A 21,329-nucleotide genomic window follows, 5' to 3' on the forward strand; every position below is an offset into this window, starting at 1 on the left:
CATGGTCTATTTTTCCCATATACATAAAAGGACACACACACACACACGCACACAATATTAATGTGTGTCCACTGTTTCAGAAGCTACCTAAACTAACAAGATACCTAAACTTACCAAGTTTTTTGTTTTTGGATCCCAACCAGGGGTTCTTGGATTTAAAATCCTCTTTTTGATTGACAGTCCACAGGTCAGGCCAGTCATTATTGATGTCTAAGGGAAGAACAACAAAAGTGATTGAATTATAGGCTATAAAAGGGGAACAATGACCATAACCTATTCAAAAGTGTAAAGTTGTCACCTTCATAATCTGCATTATTAGATTTTTTCATTTTAGCCCCCAAATAGTCAAATAGTCAATTACACAGGGCCTAGCTGTAGCTTTATCCATGGCTGTGTCAATACAAAGTGTGAAGAAAAGGCGTTATGACGTGACTCAATGTTGCACACAAATTAGACCTAAACACAGACAAACCTTGTGCCCTTTTCAACCAGGTCCTTGGTAAACAACAGCACATTTCCTTTCGTGAGGAAGACGCACTTTTAAACTTTTACCGTCATATACGTCTTTTACTTCCTACCGCATCCTGCCTTCAAAATAAAAGTACCCGTTTTCATAATGTATCCAAATTCGTGGATTCCACGTAGCGTCGCTATGCCCGAAACTGGCTGTGCGTCGCACAAGGTCAAAATGCCCTTGCTATTTTTAAGCTGTTGGCTGAAACAACAGTCGCCAAAGTAACACAGATATAAGACTTTATTCAATCCTAAAAGAGGTAGATCGGCGGGATAAATGGCTGTCTTTAATTAGAAGAGACCACTGGCAGCCAACATCTACCCTCAGATTGTGCAGTCTCCTATAAATTAGCACTAGCTACATTTCACCTCAAATTATGTAGCTGCTAGTGCTAGCTAGCTAATTTTTTATCTCCATTTGACAGGAAAACGCTGACAATCCAAAACACAAATCTTCAGTTGCCACAGCTAATGTTACAATTAAGCAGATAGCTGTGTCACGTCACCAAACACACGATGATCTTAGCATTATGTTAGCTAACGTTAGCTAAGCGCTAACGTTCTTCAGATTGCGTGGTACCTAGCTATGCTCTTGAAAAGCCTTCAGGCTATCTCTGGTGTATGGGGATGGATTTTGTGTACAAGATAAATGTAAATGTCGGGAAAATAAAGTTGGGGCAGACACTTAGCATAAGGGACACAATAAAGTTCAGAGTAATAAATATGGATTGCAGCAAATAATGGATGTATTTTCCAAATGTCTTTCTGTCTCACTAAGGTGTGCTGTGCTCATTGCCATGAAGCTATAATAGCTAACTAGCGCCACTAGAATCAGAAATACTAAATTTAAACGAAAATAATGCTATTACTACTTTTATGTTAGTATATATGACTACCTAGCTACGATTTGTTACAAAAATCTTAAAATATAGAAGTGAGACCCACCGTTATTGTCGTCTTCATCTCCTTCCCTGTCAGCATCCTCTTCAACGGATGAGGGGGACGGAGGGAGCGCAGGTGTTGGGCTGATGTCAGGGCTGATGATAACAGGGCTATCAGCTAACAGCTCCGGTGTTCTAGCCTCACTATCTGTAGCTGAGCTGCTGGCCGATGTAGTTCCACAAGGATGTTTATTGTAAAAGGAAATTTTAGTCTGAATGGCTCGCTTCATTCTAACAGTTCATACAATTTTTGTAATGGCAAATAGTTGAAAGTAAATTAACATTTGTCTATATGCAGTTTTTTTCCCTTATTAAGACCCGCCCTACTCTGCCTCTGATTGGTTTTTCATCAGTTCTCGCGCTGAAAACCTGACCAATCTAACCAGCGAAGGCCCGTCTACACTACAGGCATGAAAAAATCTTGAAGCTAGGCGTGTCTGAAGCTTGGCGATTTTTTGCGAGCAACCAATCACATGAATCTCCCGCCCCCGACATACAAAGCAATAGCAATGTTAAAACGAAGTAAACTGGATATAAACTCTCCAAACAGGCGAAAAAACTATCAGTTTCACCCACTGTCTCTGCCACCTCCCTCCATGCCTGGTTCCTCCGGTTTGTATCCCGGTAAATAGTTTCGGTCGTAAAGAACCGGGTGATTTGCTACCGTAATATCTCGTTTGGAATATGAGGAAATGAACTGCGGTCTGGCTCTCCCAGCTTGTACGTGGTTTGATTGGCTGAGCTTGCACTGGCGGGATTTGCATAAACGGAATTTGATTGGCTGATGCCAAGCATCGAGCCTCAAAAGTTGAACATTGTTCAACTTTTGATGCCGATAGATGCTCGTGATGCTTGCAAAGCCATGCCATGCTCCCCACAATGCAGTTCGGCGAAGATTACAAATCTTCTACGTCACCCCATTCAAGTGAATGGGCGAAGCGTTGAAAGCATTTTTTGATGCCTGTAGTGTAGACGTACCAGGCAGAGTAGGTTTGTGTCATGAGTCTTCACAGTACTATGAAATGACATTGAGCCACTACTAAATAATGCGCACCAGCGGTGATTGAGAAGTGGATATACGCCATGCTGTCTGAAAAATAAGTGGGTATACGCCGTATACCTGCGTATACCCTGGACTACACCACTGAAAATCTCTTATGTACCGGACAAACCACAGTAAACAGTGTGTGTGTGTGTGTGTGTGTGTGTGTGTGTGTGTGTGTGTGTGATCAGGGGTTAAGCGAGGACCCCCCACATTGATATGCCCCCCAGAACTGCTTTTTTTTAAACCACCATTTGCATGAAAAACACATCCGTTTTGTGCCAAAAACAGTGTTTAAAAAGCTGAAAAATAAATGCCCTTTAAATCTCTGGTTTTACATTTCGGGGGTTACCATGGCTACACTAAACGAAAGACGAAAAAAAAACGACCCGAATTTAAAAATGTCATCTGGAGCTCCAGGGGGGTTCAGGGGGTCAGACGGAACATTCACCCCGCTAACGGAGCACCGAGTCTGGGTACAATCTGCCGAAAGCCCTGGGGGGAGAATCATCAGGACACACACACACACACACACACACACACACACACACACACACACACACACACACACACACACACACACACACACACACACACACACACACACACACACACACACACACACACACACACACACACACACACACACACACACACACACACACACACACACACACACACACACACACACACACACACACACACAGGATGATTTGATGTATGAAATATGATTCATAATATCTCACGTTTGACAGAAAAATACTATTTGCAGCAGATTTTCGTATTTTATTTTGGTTGTTTCCAGGTGGATTTTTTAATGGCTTCTGCACATTTTTCTAGGGTAGATTTTTGGATGATTTGTTGGATATATATTGGCTATTTCTGACAATTTCTCACTGTATTAGATGTTCTCTGGTCCTTTCTGTGACCTACTTGCAGGTGAGTTTCTTATGTTGGCAGTTAGTAATGTCAACACCCGGAGGACTGAAAACCAGTTCAAAACTAATGTAGAAAACCTCTTTTTCTCCCTGCTTATACACTTAAAAGCATGCATGAACTTCATTATAAACGGCTATAGATTTGAATAGAGTACTAAAGGAGTGCAATGCACATTTGCAGAAAATAAATCCAACTATTTTCTTGTTTCTCTGTCTATTTAACGATATGCACGTATTATCATATTTTAAGTTCTACTTTATAAGAGAGAAAAAAAGGTGCATTCATAGTGAAGCTATACGTCACTGAGACTTAGTACAAGAGAGTTATAGCAGCACTACAGTTGAAAAAACATCAAACAAATACTGCATGTACTTCAAGAGATATTATGGAAATACCACATATAACTAAACACCAGAGAGTCCGTAATGTAATATTTATACTTCTGTGAACAGTAAAGCAATAACACTGCACATAAAGCACCACATACAGTCATTTAAAGTATATTTTAGAGGTATTAGATATAAGTATGCGCCATAAAGTCAGGAAAAGACAACCCCCAATGACTAATCTTGATATTCTTTAGAGGATAAACACAATAGAAACATTCAAAATGAAAGTTATTCTGAGCAGAAAAGAAACACTGTTCGTCTCTTTATGGTAAGCTATATTCACAATATCACTATAGGAGTATTATGAGACATAAATAGGCTACTGCAGATATAGTATAAATATAATATTAAACACCACGTAAAAAAACCTCAATGTTGATTTCACTACAAAAAACCTACAAGGATATTCTATAAACATTAACAAATGAGCCACAGATGCATTTAATGACCATCTAAACACATAACATAGGAAGATGTAAGCCCTTCAATTCAAATGTAATGTCATTATCCCACTGCCGAGTTATTCTAGAGATGAAATACTTCAATAAAAACCACTATGGAATATTACAGATGCTAAATATAAGCTTTTTTACCAAAATAAGGTGAAATGTGAGTGTAGTCTGGTGGGGGTACAGAAACACAGCCTGTTAGCACGCAGAGTTAATTCCCACCAGCACTAATGTGAACTGGATGTCACATTTATACCAACAGGGGTTAAAAACAAATACAAATAAAGGGTAATTAGAGTCTAAACTCACCGGGGTGAACGGCTCCACTGATGCGGGCTTTTGTGCTCCAAACCCCGGATTAAAAACCTCCAAATGGACCGAAAACAAGGCTCACTAATCCCGGCTGGCATCCACAGGCAGCGACCGACACACGCACTGACACCGGCTGCAAGCGTGTGTGTGTGTGTGTGTGTGTGCGCGTGCGCGCGTGTGTGTGTGTGTGTGTGAAAGAGAGAGCATTCCTGCGAGAGAGAGAGAGAAAGAGGTCTGCGCATGCGCGATCACTCAGGTGGAAGGGAAGGCGCTTTCTAACGAACACGCCCACCTGCTATGAGGGAGGAGGGAGAGAAACACAGACACACACACACACAGACACACACACACACACACACACACACACACACAAATGTGTGTGGCCAAGATAAGCTCTACCAGTCCCACCCTTGGCAAAACAATGACAACATACACATATACAAAAAAATACACACACTCACATCATACACACATACAGTGAATATGCTGTAGCTTTAAATCAGTCAGTAAATGTAGTAAAAATACAATATACTGTTTGAGTAAGTATTAAGCTTAAAAAATGTTAATACCTCGAAATGTTATTAAATGAAGTAGTTGAGTGAATAACCTTTGCTGCAGTTATTTATTTAATGACAAACTATACAGTCCTGACAAAAAGTGAATCAACACTTTCACTACAATAGGGTCCAAAGATGAAACACTTAAAACACCCCACACACACACACACACACACACACACACACACACACACACACACACACACACACACACACACACACACACACACACACACACACACACACACACACACACACACACACACACACACACACACACACACACTTTATTGTTGCCTGGTGAGTAATTGCCTCTCTTTATCGACAACATTACCACAAACAGACCGGGCTCTCATCAGGCGCGCCGGATTCATTTTAGAATTGGGGGGGGCAAAAAAAGTGCGTGTGTATGGCCCAATCCCAAACTACGCCCTAGACACTCCCCCTCCGTGACGGAGTGAACTCCGTGGAGTGACACATGAGGCTCCCTCCTGTCAGATGGAGGGAGTAAATACAGCGGCAAGCTTTGGGACAAACTCCCCTCTCTCCGGCAGAAACAGGAAATGCCGTAACGGCTACAACGGTTTCAAATCAGCATCTCTTTGACAAAAAATGTAAATGAATAACTCAAATAAAACTCCAAACATCTTTAATTGTGTTACTTTTTTGTAAAGCTCTTAGTTTTAAACCTGATGTTTATAAGCTTCTTAGTGTTTGCAACAGTCTGTAAATATACACAATTTTATAATAAAATGCACACATTCACCTTTTTCTAGACTAAACACAGGTATGATCCTAAGTAAAAAAAAAAATGAGGTTATCATGAGGTTGTTAACATCGCAATTTATCACTATCGTTTAGTGGTTTTGCAAAGAATCAACCACTCTGTTTTTGTACCATTCTGCGTTGAAGTACCTTCTCTTTGCCCAAATAATCTACTAGCGGTCTCCTTTTTTCTGATAGTTAGCTGTACAGCTTTAACCGCCTCAATGTCCCGACAGCAAACCTCCATGCAGTTGGAACCAGCCTGTTTCGGTTCAACAACGGCGGCGGTGGGGTCGGCGGCGGTTTTGACAGTTTCTGCGGCCGCAGACTAGAGCTGCTGCTTTTGGGTTCATCTGGCTTCGCTGTTTGAAGAAGGTCCAGCCTCCGGAGATGTGGTAGTCAGGGATGTGACCTTCCAGTTGTTAAATTTAAGTTTAGATTGACCGTATTTAGTTTTCTTCTGCGCTGGTTCTTCTGACATGTTTGCAAGTGTATATATTCTTTATATCTCTAGGTTAACGGCTGACACACACAGCAGAACAACGTAACAAATAAAGTAAACAACGTAACAAATAAACAAATCTAAGCTTTTTTATTGGTTGTAATTTACATGGATACATTTGAATGGTGTGACAATGTCCTATTTGATTGGGTTAAAATGTACATATTCTTCCTGTTATGTCTGCCTGCTTTATTTTACCTAATGCAAAGTGACCTGCTCCATCGAAATCGTTCGCATTGACCCGAAGACACATTTTGATTCCTAGCTTTCTAATGAGATCAGGATTGTTTTTGTACTCCAAATATTAAGCAAAATATGTCACATTATATAATGACTGTTACAGAGTCATCGTTTTGAGAAAAAGGCCTTTAAAGTGTTTCTCTTCTCTGGAATCCATCGATCTGATTGATTATTAGTGGAGCAAATGATCAAAAATACTACGGAGGGAAGATATTTTCGTTTGGATTACTGCACTCACGGGAAACACCGGCTGTTGTTATGCCTGTTGTAACGTTAAATTACTCAGTTCTCCGCTTGTAATTATGCCATTACAAACTTCAAACCTGTATTTATCATCTGCATTTGCCGAAACAAGTTGAATATTCTGAAAGCCAAGACTTTGTTTATTTGAAATCAGATGAAAACGAACTGTAACGGACCCTGCCGTGTTATCTATGATTACTATGCCTTACATTCATAATTTCAGCGGGAGGGAGGGGGAGCGGCGCTGCGGAAGAACAGAGTGGCCAGTGAGAGGCGAGCTGTGGTCTTCCCTTTACAAGCTTAAAAAATGCGTGTAGCTAATGAGATTGAATATATATAACAATACAAAATAACAAAATATACACAGCTAGATCAGATCGCGTTTTAGATGCGACTTTAGAGTAGAGGGGAATTATTGAAACGGGATTTGTACAGTGTTCCGCGCCGCGTGTATATACGTGTGTGTTTGTGTATTTTTGCGTTTGTGTGTATTGTGTTTGTTTCCCGGGGAAAAGACTCACGAGAAACACCGGCTGTTGTTATGCCTGCAGTGACGTACTACTCCGTTCTCCGCTTGTAATTATTCCGTTACAAGCTTCAAAATTGTAGGCCTATTTATCATCTGAATTTGCCGAAACAAGTTTAATGTACTGAAAGCCAAGACTTTGCTTATTTGAAATCAGATAAAAACAACCTGTAACGGACCCTGCCGTGTTATCTATGATTACTATAGGCCTACACCTTACATTCATAATTTCAGCGGGAGGGAGGGGGAGCGGCGCTGAGGAACAGCAGAGTGGCGAGTGAGAGCTGTCATCTTCCCTTTACAAGCTTCAAACATGCCTGAAGCTAGTGAGACTGAATATAACAATCAAAAATAACAAAATGTACACAGCTAGATCAGATCGCGTTTTAGATGCGACTTTAGAGTAGAGGGGAATTATTGAAACGGGATTTGTACAGTTTTCCGCGGCATCTGCTGCTGCGAAAATGTGGGGCAGGGCTGAAAAGTGGGGGGGCCAATGGCCCCCTGGCCCCCCTGCTTCCGGCGCCCTTGGCTCTCATTATAAAAATACCCGATTTCAGAGAGGAACCCACAGTGTATACTAATGCAGTATTTCCATGTTGTGCTATTGTGTACTTTTCCTCCACTACATGTATTTAATACCTTTATTTACTTCTCAGATGTGGATGAATGATGTGAAATCTAATCAAGTGTTGAATCAGACTTTAGTTCCACCTGGAGTAAATCCACAAGCTACCCTGCAGTATACAAAGTCATTCAAACTAGCTGCACCTTTACCAGCTTTGAGAACACTTTCATGATCAATCATTATAAAACATATCATATCTATTATTCTGAAATGGACCAATCTGCACAACGACTACTTTTACTGTCTTTCACTATATTTTGATGATTATACTTTTCTACTTTTACTTCAGGAACATTTTTGAATGCAGGACTTTTACTGTAACAGAGTATTCTTACACTCTGGTACTTCTACTTTTACTCAAGTACAAGATCTGAGTACTTCTACTTTTACTCAAGTACAAGATCTGAGTACTTCTACTTTTACTCAAGTACAAGATCTGAGTACTTTTACTTTTACTCAAGTACAAAATCTGAGTACTTCTACTTTTACTCAATATCTGAGTACTTCTACTTTTACTCAAGTACAAGATCTGAGTACTTCTACTTTTACTCAATATCTGAGTACTTCTACTTTTACTCAAGTACAAGATCTGAGTACTTTTACTTTTACTCAAGAACAAGATCTGAGTACTTTTACTTTTACTCAAGAACAAGATCTGAGTACTTTTACTTTTACTCAAGAACAAGATCTGAGTACTTTTACTTTTACTCAAGTACAAAATCTGAGTACTTCTACTTTTACTCAATATCTGAGTACTTCTACTTTTACTCAAGTACAAGATCTGAGTACTTTTACTTTTACTCAAGTACAAAATCTGAGTACTTCTACTTTTACTCAATATCTGAGTACTTCTACTTTTACTCAAGTACAAGATCTGAGTACTTCTACTTTTACTCAATATCTGAGTACTTCTACTTTTACTCAAGTACAAGATCTGAGTACTTTTACTTTTACTCAAGAACAAGATCTGAGTACTTTTACTTTTACTCAAGAACAAGATCTGAGTACTTCTACTTTTACTTGAGTAAAGTGAAACCAAAGCTAACGAGGAGAGGAAGGTACAAACCTAACGTGGAAATCACCTGAAATCCCAAAACACAAGAAGATTCATCATCGTTATGAAACTGACTCTACTCGTTGGTCGTATTTAAACAGTTCCACAGTTTGTTTGCTTTAAATAGATTTATTCGGTAGACATTACAGACAAGAGAAAAACAGTTCATACATTTTGGTTCTTTTTTTAACATTTATACGTCAAACAAACACACACAGAAATCCCCTTTGAACCCTTTGGTCTATTCCGTTTGGATGGGCTTTCTTAAATCTGTATTCTGATCAGTGTGTTGGAGGAAAGTCTGGACAGCAGCTCTGAATCTGAGGCTGGAAAACCCCAAACTTCCCCTCACAGGTCGCTGGGATCCACCTCTAACGGGATGTTTCAAATGAAGTGGGTCGAGGAGAACTCAACAAATAACATTTTAAGGCAAGAATTTTGCACAAACATTGCATAGTTATTGTTGTTGACACACAAACAAAAACACATTTATTATACACGCTAACAAAGAGGGAATTCACAGGAAGTATTTCAGGCAGATTTAGCTTTGGATAGTGTGCAAAGAGTGCGAGGAAATATACATAATAATGACATCATGATGCAATTAAATACAACAGCGCCTTAAAACGCAACGGAAATCAAAAAGGTGTTTTTGGTCTCGAGAAAAACAGAAAAAGTTGGAAGAATTATTCAGTATTTTCCACTAAATATCTGGATTTAAAAGGCTTTTGCTTTTGGTTTTTGCATACGTCGTTTGTTGAATGGAAATATTGGTCAGTCGGCTTTCCTCCCAAATAAACCCCACTGAACCAGCAAAGGAATACACATGTTGAAAAGTACGTCAGCCGTCTTCAAACTGGAATATAACAGCAGAACGTAACGTGTTTTAAATGTGCGTCTGGACGGACAAGGTCATTTGATAATGAAAAAGAATCAAGTATATTACATAGTTATATAGTTTGCTTCGGTCCTTGTTTGATCGCCTTTGTTTGATCCCCTTTGTTTGATCCCCTTGGTTTGATCCCCTTGGTTTGATCCCCTTGGTTTGATCCCCTTGGTTTGATCCCCTTTGTTTGATCCCCTTTGTTTGATCCCCTTTGTTTGATCCCCTTGGTGCTGTATCCACCTCTCGGGAGTTTGCCAAGAAGAAGAAGATTGGGTTTTAGGGCTGATTAAGCTGATTCGTTTCAGGGTATTAGGACTCATTTTGCCTAATTATATATTTCCGGGTTTTAAGACTCATTATGCCGACTAATTTCAGGGTTTAAGGACTTATTTTTTATGACTAATTTCAGCATCTTACAACCTGTTATGCTGACTAATTTGAGGGTTTTAGGACTCATTCCCACACCTCTCTTTGTTGAGCATGGACCGATAGACTCGCTTCTTTTACGTCACATCTAATCTCTGACCCCGAACAAAACACCGGCTCTCAGATGAACCAGATTCGGAGCTTTTTAGTGAAATAGCTTCCGGTTATGAATGAGCAGTTTTTGATCCACAGGAAGCGGTGGAAATGTTTCCGTGCCGTTTCAGAGGCTGAGAGTTTCTGACTGCGGAGGATTTGGAGTTCAAAGGAAAGCTTAGTGCCGCTCAGGATTATAGATTTACTCCAAACACACGGAGACAGAGTTCAGAAAACTGCAAGTCTGTGGAAAAATATGTGAAGTACACAAACAATTCGTCTAGAGGCGTCGGATTCATATCTATTATATCAAATATTTCTCTAAATAAAAACCCGATTATTAGCCGACTGATTGGGAAATTAGAGACATCACACTCATTCCTTGTTGCAAGCATTTCATAGATTGAAGGTTATAACTTAATCAACTCAAAATGGAAGGAGCTTTGAATGATATATATGAAATGGAAAAAATAAACATAAGAATTGGAAATAAAGTTTGGGGAAGAACGGGTAGATATAATAATGATGCAGGCAAAATGGATGGAGTCCTATTCGGTCATTAGATATTTCATTTTACATTATTTCCCTATTTTTTACTTTATTTTCTCAATGATATAAATAATAATCCTGATACATTTTCTGTATTTTATTTTTTTTAAAAATTGATGACTAACCTCTGATTTGCTGATTATTTAAATATATTTTTAGCGTTATTTTATTTTGTTGTATTTTAGAAAAATACCAGAATAATGATTTTAGACACTTTTAGAGCAGAAAAAAATGACAATTAAATATTTTTCAAGCCTTTTTAAACCTGAATAAACTCAGTCAACATCCATAATATTTAATTAACCTCTAATCTATTTAACTTCCCCATTACTGTAGAAACACTCGCCGGAAATCAAACCCAACCTCTACTTCTTGTATAAATAAACCCAACCTGACCGAGCGTCTTCAGTCCATTAATCCCAAAAACATCCGAACTCGAGGCTGATTCTTTTTGGTGTCGTCAACTCTCCTCCAACCAGGACGGAGCGTCGACAGCTGGGCTCGTGAGGCGTTCACTGACCTGCTGGACGTTTTTTTGCAGGAAATTTTGACACGATAAACTGTGAGCGGCGACGGCGGTGTGAAGCAGAAACAGCTGCTGGTGGAGGACCTTCACCTGCGGGGAGGATACAGATATATCAAGAATAAATCATATTATATTTCATATTCTCTGTCAAAACCATTCTGTCATGCACCATATCTGACGAAATGTCACATATTATCTGGTTGCATTTTCTCTAATATATTAATTTTCAGGTTTTCTTAGTCATATGTGACATTAAACATCTTGAAGTATTTTTTAGATTTTTTCAGAATTGCAAAAAAAGTGATTTTTCAAGTAAATAATACAAATAATTGTTAGTTGGAGCCATGGGAACTCACTTAATTTATACAGAATACACATATATATAGATTAGGTATGCACCGAATATTCGGCCACCGAAAATTATCGGCCGAAAATGGTTAAAAAGGCCCTTTCGGCTATCGGCCGAAAAAATCAAGTGGTGGAGTAATCCCGAAGTGGTGAAAGTGTTTGCAGTTACACCCCCTCGAGAAATGTCAGCTGAACACGTTTTACAAATCGCAATCCGCGCCTCTTTCTCTGATATTTTTGAAATATCTCCAAGCGGCAGACATGTTGGCTGTGAGCCAGCCGCGAGCATGGTCGCGCGCCGTGTTTGTCGCCGCGTTTTGATTACGTCATCACAACAATACGTTAGCTTACCAAACTTATAGGTGCATTTGTTGTTGTTGAAGGCCTGGCTGTTACAGTCTTTATTTAAACTATTTTGTAGTAGGCCTACTGGCCTAGATGTTTATGCAGTTTTAAAGCACCTTGGCTTTGTCCTGAATGCACTTTGTTGTAGTTATCCTACAGAGAAAAGAAAATGCACTTGACTTGGAATGAATGTACTGTATGCATTCAAAAGTGCTGAATAAATGTTTTATGGACCCATAATAGTGATTATTATTTAAGTTAAGTTTTGCCATAATCATGTCTTTTTCCATAATCAGGCAGCTGAACAACATTGGTAAAAAATGTATACATTATATATATATATATATATATATATATATATATATTTCTATTAATCATTTTCGGCCTTTCGGCATTCGGTTTTCGGCCAACTGTTTCCTATTTTCGGTATCGGTTTCGACCAAGAATTTCCCATTCGGTGCACCACTAATATAGATAATTATACTATATTTGTATGAAACATCAATACCAAAAGGTTCTTTATAGCTAAGTATTGTATTACTGTATTTTACAGCTGCTAATGTTTAGAAAAAAACCATTGAAGTCTGTTTACCCTTCACTAATATATAATATAAGTGTGTTTGTGATCACAGTAGGGAAATAAGACCCTCCTCCTCCCACCTTGTTCTCCTGCAGCAGCTTGACTTTGACGGACAGGTCCTCTCTGATCCTTTGGTACTGTTCCCTCTGGCTCTGGAAGTCTCTCTGCGCCTGCTCCAGTTTGGGAAGAGTTTCGGGGTCTCGGGGTCCGAGGTTCAGCTCCTCCAGATCCACACGGTACGCATCGTACTGGATCCTGGGAACAGAGGGAAGTTCAACATCTACAGCAGCGGTGTTTCACATTTCTGACGGGGTATCACAACAAAAACTAGAAGGGCGTTCGGAGAGAGAAGTAGTCATTGGATTCAACCCAAGTTTCAAGGAGCCCTCCCTTGACCCTTTCCCAAAGTTTCATGAACATTGGGCGTGTAGTTTTTCTGTTATCCACCAGGGCTCAAAAACAAGGTAATAACAAAAATTCAAAAAGGCAAATCTTTGAGCGTTTTTTTACTTTTAACGACTTCCCTTGTTTTCACAATCCAATACCTTCCCTCATGCTGTGTTGAAGTCACTTCAAATACATTTATTTTGTTATGTTTGTGTCTTCAGCTAGTCACTGCAGACACTACATTTCCCATAAAGCCTTTCTTTGCCGACTACAAACCGTAACTTTCCTTGTTTGCAGAATTGCCGGCTCATCTTTTATGGGTGCAGATATTAGCATCTCCTTGATTGGATTTTAAAACAGTGGACAGGAAACAGGAAGTGTGTGTATCCCCACCTGCCGGCCTCGTACTGCTTGGCGTTGATCATGGTGTCCTCGATGGTTTTGTTCACCAGCGTGTTCATGTCGGAGGTGAAAACGTTCACGGCCGTCGTCAGCGTCTCGTTGCTCTTCGACAGAAACCTCTGAGTTTCGGCGTTCAGACCGAACTCCACCTGAAGAGACGGAGACGTTTCAACATTTCTGACATCTTTCTGACTGTAACATCTAAAAAAATTACATTTTACAACAAGTCCTATTTTATTGTTTCATCAAAAGCTAGACTCACGTGCAGCGTCGGTGTTTTGACGCTGAGATCGGCGAAGGCGTCCCCCAGTGTCTTCTGGGTAACGGAGAACTGAGTGAGCTGATTAGCCAGCGTCTGAGCGAGCTTGGTCATGTGATCGTAGCGCTGCCGGTCATCCTTCAGAAGCTCCAGCCGAGGCTCCAGGTCCAGATCCACGGTCCGAGAACCACGACCCAGTTTCTCCGAAAGAGCCTGCCTTGCGCACTGCAGGAGGAATATTTGAATATTTATCTATAAAAAGTGGTGCAAACTTAGAAAAACATCATCGCTAGGGGTCATCACCCAATATATAAAAAAAACAAAATAAAAAAAAACATGTTCTGCATATCTACAGTTAGGAAACAGGAATATAAATGTGTTTGGTGAAACAGCGCCCCCACCTTCCATCTGTGGCCATTCAGGCATAGAGTGGTACTGCAGGTAGACAGCGTTAGTTTTTCTATTTATTAGAATTTGTATCAATAAATGGTGTTTCAAACTTAGAAAATACATAATGGAAAGGGTCGTCTTCCAATATTTAAAAAATAAAAATAAATTAAAACCAATTGTCTGCATATCTACAGTTAGGAAAACATAAATGTGTTATGGTGAAACAGCGCCCCCACCTCCCAATTAGTCACATTTAAGGCAGAGAAGGGTACTGCAGGTAGAGGATTTTAAATCTAAATTAAATGTATAATTATAGTGTTATAAAATGTGTCTCTCACCTTGTATCTGGTGATGCTCCACTTGCGGACTCTTTCCAGCTTCTCAGTGGCCGGGTTGTTGTTGTTTCCTTGAATAACCACAGATTCGTTTTTCTGAGGGGTCCCTGAAGGGGTCGGGGTCAACAGTTAATATGGACTCACATCACAACAAAACAACGTAAATAAAGTAAACAACGTATTTAGTTTACCTTCAAAGCTGAACACTGGTGGGGCCTCAGCTGGACAGGAAGTGACATCGTTGTCTGCGTGGTTGCAGTTACTGTTAGCATCCTGTAGAGATTTAAAAGGAAGTCAGACACTAGATAATGATATACATCTGACTGCAGCAGGAGAGGACTCTTTAAAGTAGAGACACTACATACTGATATACATCTGAACATCAGCAGGAGAGGACTCTTTAAAGTAGAGACACTACATACTGATATACACCTGAACATCAGCAGGAGAGGACTCTTTAAAGTAGAGACACTACATACTGATATACACCTGAACATCAGCAGGAGAGGACTCTTTAAAGTAGAGACACTACATACTGATATACACCTGAACATCAGCAGGAGAGGACTCTTTAAAGTAGAGACACTACATACTGATATACACCTGAACATCAGCAGGAGAGGACTCTTTAAAGTAGAGACACTACATACTGATATACACCTGAACATCAGCAGGAGAGGACTCTTTAAAGTAGAGACACTACATACTGATATACACCTGAACATCAGCAGGAGAGGACTCTTTAAAGTAGGGACTCTTTAAAGTAGAGACACTTCATACTGATATACACATGAACATCAGCAGGAGAGGACTCTTTAAAATCATTTCTAGCAGTCCAAACCTTGTGTACCTTTGCTCCAAAAGTAGCGCTGATCTCTCTATACAAAGGAGCTTAACTTGTTTACTTCAAGGAGCTGAATTAAAGTCCGTAAAAAGCAGATTTGACAGCGAGCTCGCAGGTTCAAATCCCACTCTACACTTCTTTTATGCCACTGCCCAGAAACCCTACAGCAAGAAATAAAAAGCTGGATTTTTTTTATTTCCCCACTGCATTTGAAGGCAGAATCAGTTCCTCGAACAGGAACTGAGAGGTCAGAGGTCAGAAATCAAAGCGCCGTGGCAACCTGAGGATCGCCGTGGGAACCGGGAGATTAGCAGGCTGGCCAATCGGAAGCCAGATCAAAAGGTTGTGAGGTTGCCACGGAGATGATGGCTCCCCGCTGTGATTGGCCGCCAGGCAGTGCTCAACTGACGCAGATGAGAGGTAACAACACACACACACACACACACACACACACACACACACACACACACACACACACACACACACACACACACACACACACACACACACACACACACACACACACACACACACACACACACACACACACACACACACACACACACACACACACACACACACACACACACACACACACACACACACACACACACACACACACACACACACACACACACACACACACACACACACACACACACCTCTTTCTAAAGGTTAGCGTGATAGGAAGTATCCGCTCCAAAAACACTGATTTGTTTTTGTTTTTTTATCAGTTCTCATTCAATAAAACCACATTTTCCATTTGAACAAATCGTGACAGCGTTATAACTTACTGAGTAGAGCCTGAACGCACCATAACGCTACTTGAGCATATTAAATAAAAATATGGATTTCGTTTGGTGCCATCAAACAGTGACCGACGATGTCATGACTCGGTTATAAAATGCTTTAATTAATTAACATTAAATCGACCCTTTATTGCTTCTCCGCACGCAGGTGAGTCGCTTCCTGTTTCAACAATGGCCGCTTATCTTCCTCTCTGATAACGCTGTTCCTTTCCTTTCATTCTGCTGTGTGAGGAGGATCTGTAAAGAACCAATACACCACACGTACGTCTGTTTGATGTGTGCGTGATTACACGAACACCAGTCAGTGTTACAACCCAGATAAACCAGTGTTGCCTCGTTGGAATGCATTTACCAAATAATTAAAAGGCTTTTTTTTTTACAAGAGTACGAATTATATATATAAAAAATAATGTTTTTACTTTAAAAAAATGTATGCTGCAAAGCTTTGTTTGTTCTTTTTAGCTTTATAGAAAATGTCAATTGTTTTCCCAACAAGTCCAAGTTAAAACAAAAAGAAACATTGACATCAACAACAATATTTGAAAGATCATGGAAGCAAACCCTAGAGTGTGTATATTGGAAATACCAGGCATAATTAATATTACATAAACAAAAAATAAAAACATAAATTAATGTATTATTATGTAATTATTTAATGTAATATATACATAATTTAATATAAAACATACAAAATATAAGCAGGGAAAGCATTTTATTTTATTTTTGAAATACCAAGAAAAAATACATCTACTTTAAATGAATTTATTATAAAAATATGTTTTGATTATTATTAGTTAAAGGTCACCTAGCATGCTATTTGTAGGCAATAGCATAGGTCTCAGATATATAAAAACATATAAAAAACATGTCTATGAAGTGTTTTGCTCAAAATACCAAACAGATCACCCATTCTAGCCATGCCTCATATCCCTCTATTTCACTTCCTGTTTCTAAAGTGCTGATTTGGGTATAAAGCTTTAATAAAAAAGCAGGGGGCTGAGCTCATGCGGGAACCGGCAGCTACTGTCTAAACTAAATACTGCCGTGATGAAACGCCATATCATGGATTATCAAGGATTCTCTCTGAAACAGTATGGAGCTCAAAGGCTTTCTCTCTTGCCGGTTATACCACAAGGTGAGTTCCTTTTTACTTCCTGCTTCTTCACACACATGCTCTCCAGTACAGGTTAGCTCTGAGTGTTAGCGATGCTAATGTAAACACCGACCATATTACGTCCAAAACAGTCGGGCATTGTTTCTGATAGCAACGTTTCTGATAGGGCCATGGGTCCACATTTCAGATATTACTAGGGATGGGTATCGTTTGAAATGTATCGATTCCGATTCCGGTTCTTATCGATTCCCCGTTTCGATTCCAAAATTGTAAAAGAAAGAGGTCAAACGTTTAGATAACAAAAATATCTTTATTTTTTAAGCTTTAAATTACATTTTTACAAATAAAAAATATACATGCAGTAGAAATGTATTGCACAATAGCTGTGCTTTATTTTAACTGAGCTATGCTTGTGGCAAGCTATTAACAGGCGTTACACTGTGCCATGTCTTTTTCTTTTTTAGTGTTGTGGAGCCTCACTTCAGAGCGTTTACCGCGATCCATCTTTGGTGTTATGAAGTGACTGAGCTCGTGAACTGTCTACGGGAGGGCGGGGGGAGCCTCGCTGCGGGGCAACTGTGGACCTGTCGCCTTGCCGTTTAAAAAAATTAAGGGCGGTGCCGGCCGTCAGCGCACCGAGCCGGCCGTTCTGTGATTCTCCAGAACACAGAGATGGCCAGTCCTCCCTTACCCTGGCTGTATTCCACCGGGTCGCCGCGGCGCAGACGGACCCGGTGGAATACAGGGTCTACCGCGTTTAGGAACCGTTAAGCAGAACCGACATTTTGTATTTTGTATGGGTACCCGGTACCCGGCATTTTCTTATCGGTCCTCATCTGGAACCGAGTTTCGGTTCCCAACCCTAGATATTACGTCATATCGGACGGAAATCTGGATCAGCTCCGTTGTTCCCCCGTTTTTAGAGATTTGGGTAAAGAGGAAAAGAGAGAGGGTTTTATTTTCTGACGCTGCATGAGTTCCCTGACACACCGGGGACACATGTTTATGTATAACAGACATCAAAAAGTGCATTTTGCATGATAGGTCCCCTTTAAATGATTGCTGTGGGAGTATTTCTGCATAGATTAGCCACATTGTTACCGGTGGATGAGCGTCCTCTTCCCCCTCCTGTGCTCCTCCTCTCTGCTCCACCTCCTCCATCATCTTCTACTCACTCCTGCAAACAGACGAAGAAACATCAATAAATAAAGTTTATATATAAATGTATTATTGAGAAATCCAGACAGAAATCAGACTTTTAAAGCGGAGAGTTTATCCAACACAGGCTGAAGCTGAAAGTGTTCGAGTTGCATATCTCACCTCAATCAAGGACTGACTTTGTTTTTTTAGTTTACTAGCTATACAATTGTATTTATTTCATCTTGTATATTTCTCTTGTCTCTTAAAAAGGAGAGAGGAATATTTAAAAGTATTGAAAGATTTTTTTTATGGCATGAGTTTATTTTATTTTATTTATAGATTATTTTTAAAATTAATTATATAGGTTGAATTTAATCAATTTTTATATTTATTTGTTACTTTTTTTGTATTTACTTTCCTTTTTCTATTTAGCCCCTTTCCTAAATTTCTCCTCAATGCAGAATAATGTCGGAGTGGGTAAGCAGCGCCCCCTGGTGGTGAAAGGACAGAAGCACACATATCCGTCTGCACTGAAAAGACTGAAACGTTGACCTTAATTAAATGTGTCATGTATCAGGTTAGCTAAAAGCAATACTAGTAAAGTTAAGTTAAAAATATTATGTTCAACTTATTACTATTGCTTTCACCAAACTTAATATAATTATGGGGCTTTTTTGACATAATACATTTCATTAAAGTGTATTAACTGGAAGGTCATTTAGGGATTTGAGCCTTTGCAGAGCATTTACATGCATCAAAACCTAAAGGAAAACATAATGGGGCCTCTTTGAAACAGGGTGAGGGTTAAACCTATTCAGTTAGTTAATTCAATGATAAGATGTCCGATACACCTTTACCGTCTGAAGTAATAAAGTAATGCACCTTCATCTTCAGTAAGTGCAAAGTACAAATCATCTCAGGTGTTTTGATAAGTAACAATATATAAAGTGAGCTTTGTCCTGATAACAATTATAGATTAAAGTTTGGTTGGATTTCAGCATTACGTTTTTTTCCCCCGTACATGACAACACTAGTATAGCTATTTAAATTAATGTTAAACTGTGTTTATCTGTACTTCTGCGTACCAACAGGAAGATAGATACGATTTAACTTCCGCATGAACAGCGTTTTGTTTTGAATACAAATGCAACTGGGTCACAGTTAGCTTATTATCAACCGTTCTACTAAATAGATATAAAAAGGATTATTTTTTAGATAGGTAGGTAGGTAGGTGGGTAGGTAGGTAGGTAGGTAGGTAGGTAGGTAGGTAGGTAGGTAGGTAAGTAGATAGGTAGGTAGGTAGATAGAGGGTAGGTAGGTAGGTAGGTAGATAGAGAGAGAGAGAGAGAGAGAGAGAGGTAGGTAGGTAGGTAGAGAGAGAGGTAGGTAGGTAGGTAGATAGAGAGAGAGAGAGAGAGAGAGAGAGAGAGAGAGAGAGAGAGGTAGAGAGAGAGGTGGGTAGGTAGGTAGAGAGAGAGGTAGGTAGGTAGGTAGGTAGATAGAGAGAGAGAGGTAGGTAGGTAGATAGAGAGAGAGAGGTAAGTAGGTAGGTAGGTAGGTAGAGAGATAGGTAGATAGATATAGAGATAGGTAGATAGGTAGATAGAGAGAGGTAGGTAGGTAGATAGATAGATAGATAGAGAGGTAGGTAGGTAGGTAGAGAGAGAGGGGTAGGTAGAGAGAGAGAGAGAGAGAGATAGATAGATAGATAGATAGATAGATAGATAGGTAGATAGGGAGAGAGGTAGGCAGGCAGGCAGGTCTGTGGCATCTTTTGGGATATATAAGCCATAAAGTGATAAACACACCAATATTCTTACTTTAAACTGCTTTATGAAGTTTTCTGTTCCTCTGGCATGTGTATATTGTGGATTAGCCCCCTTACAATCAACCAGTTTGTATTCAGGACTTTTTATACATTGTTTTCTTATATAAAAAAAGTAACTGGTAGCTAATTATGACAGATAATAAGTACAAAAAGTGCATTGTATTCCCTGACATGAAGTGGAATTTATGTATAATGAAGAGAAATACACACAGAAAGTACTAACTTGTGCTTTAAGTATTTAAATACAACTACAGTATTTAAAATGACCATATAACGCATTAGCTTTGATTGGATTAAGCTACAAAACGAGCATGTTTGTGTAAAACTCAGTGTGTTGATCTTTTTAAGCTAAAGTTACTGAAGACATTTTGTCCCCTTCTAACCAGGTAAACTCTGCTGATTTATGAACTGTTTCCACTCATAACAAAGTGGATTTAACCAATTTAAACATCACTTTTAGCTTGTTTACGTAACAATAACAGTATTTAATTAGGTTAAAACGGATAAAAACAGACATTTTAACGTTTCTTTTTACCTTCAGGGCGTTAAAAACAAACTTCCTTCTTGTTTTAACGGCCCGTGTTTCTTCTTCCGTCTTCTATCTGTTATCTTTTCATATTTCTTTAACAAAACAAACTAAACTTAAACCGCTTTTTAAAAAAAAGCTACCAACTTAAAGGAAGCGTCAAAGACACCCGGAAGTATTTTCTTACGTTCATTACGTTGTGTCTGACGCAGAGGGGGCGCTTGATGTGTCCTTCCTGTGCAAACCGGAGGGGCGGGGACGTCCTCTTTTCACACAAAAGGAACCCAGAATTTCAAAGTTTTTATTTTATATTATTAGTACATTTCATAAAGACAAATCTCAGTATGATAAAGTGAAAGTTTTGTGTAATTTAACATGTTTTACTTATTTTCCAAACCCCTTAAGTTGTTAAGAAGTGAGAATGCAACGCACTTATTTTGAA

At 39.4% G+C, this 21,329-nt stretch overlaps 3 protein-coding genes across 5 annotated transcripts in view; all 3 read right to left on the bottom strand.

The window, feature by feature from the left end:
* LOC307031663 (uncharacterized protein) overlaps positions 1 to 4,747 on the bottom strand; it is a 39,041-nt gene extending 34,294 nt beyond the window's left edge. Inside the window, 1 exon segment of the mRNA XM_079668949.1 lies at positions 4,583 to 4,747. The gene's annotated coding sequence lies outside the window, so the exon portion shown is untranslated.
* Positions 4,748 to 11,167: 6,420 nt separating this feature from the next.
* Positions 11,168 to 21,080, bottom strand: LOC307033436 (arfaptin-1-like). The gene is made up of 8 exons (XM_079671911.1): positions 20,897 to 21,080; positions 18,495 to 18,570; positions 14,818 to 14,899; positions 14,630 to 14,733; positions 13,905 to 14,126; positions 13,634 to 13,791; positions 12,934 to 13,108; positions 11,168 to 11,670 (listed from the first exon to the last, which is right to left on the bottom strand). The coding sequence occupies exons 2-8, from the start codon at positions 18,555 to 18,557 to the stop codon at positions 11,515 to 11,517; spliced, it is 960 nt and encodes a 319-aa protein (XP_079528037.1). The 5' UTR covers positions 18,558 to 18,570; positions 20,897 to 21,080; the 3' UTR covers positions 11,168 to 11,514.
* A 94-nt stretch (positions 21,081 to 21,174) lies between these two features.
* The window catches only part of ppm1ka (protein phosphatase, Mg2+/Mn2+ dependent 1Ka), an 8,553-nt gene continuing 8,398 nt past the window's right edge, over positions 21,175 to 21,329 (bottom strand). For all 3 annotated transcript variants that reach the window (XM_079671907.1, XM_079671906.1, XM_079671908.1), the window contains exon 9: positions 21,175 to 21,329. This exon is cut by the window's right edge and continues 694 nt beyond it. The gene's annotated coding sequence lies outside the window, so the exon portion shown is untranslated.

The sequence above is a fragment of the Notothenia rossii genome (genome assembly GCF_949606895.1).
Source record: "Notothenia rossii genome assembly, chromosome: 3".
Lineage (NCBI taxonomy): Eukaryota > Metazoa > Chordata > Actinopteri > Perciformes > Nototheniidae > Notothenia > Notothenia rossii.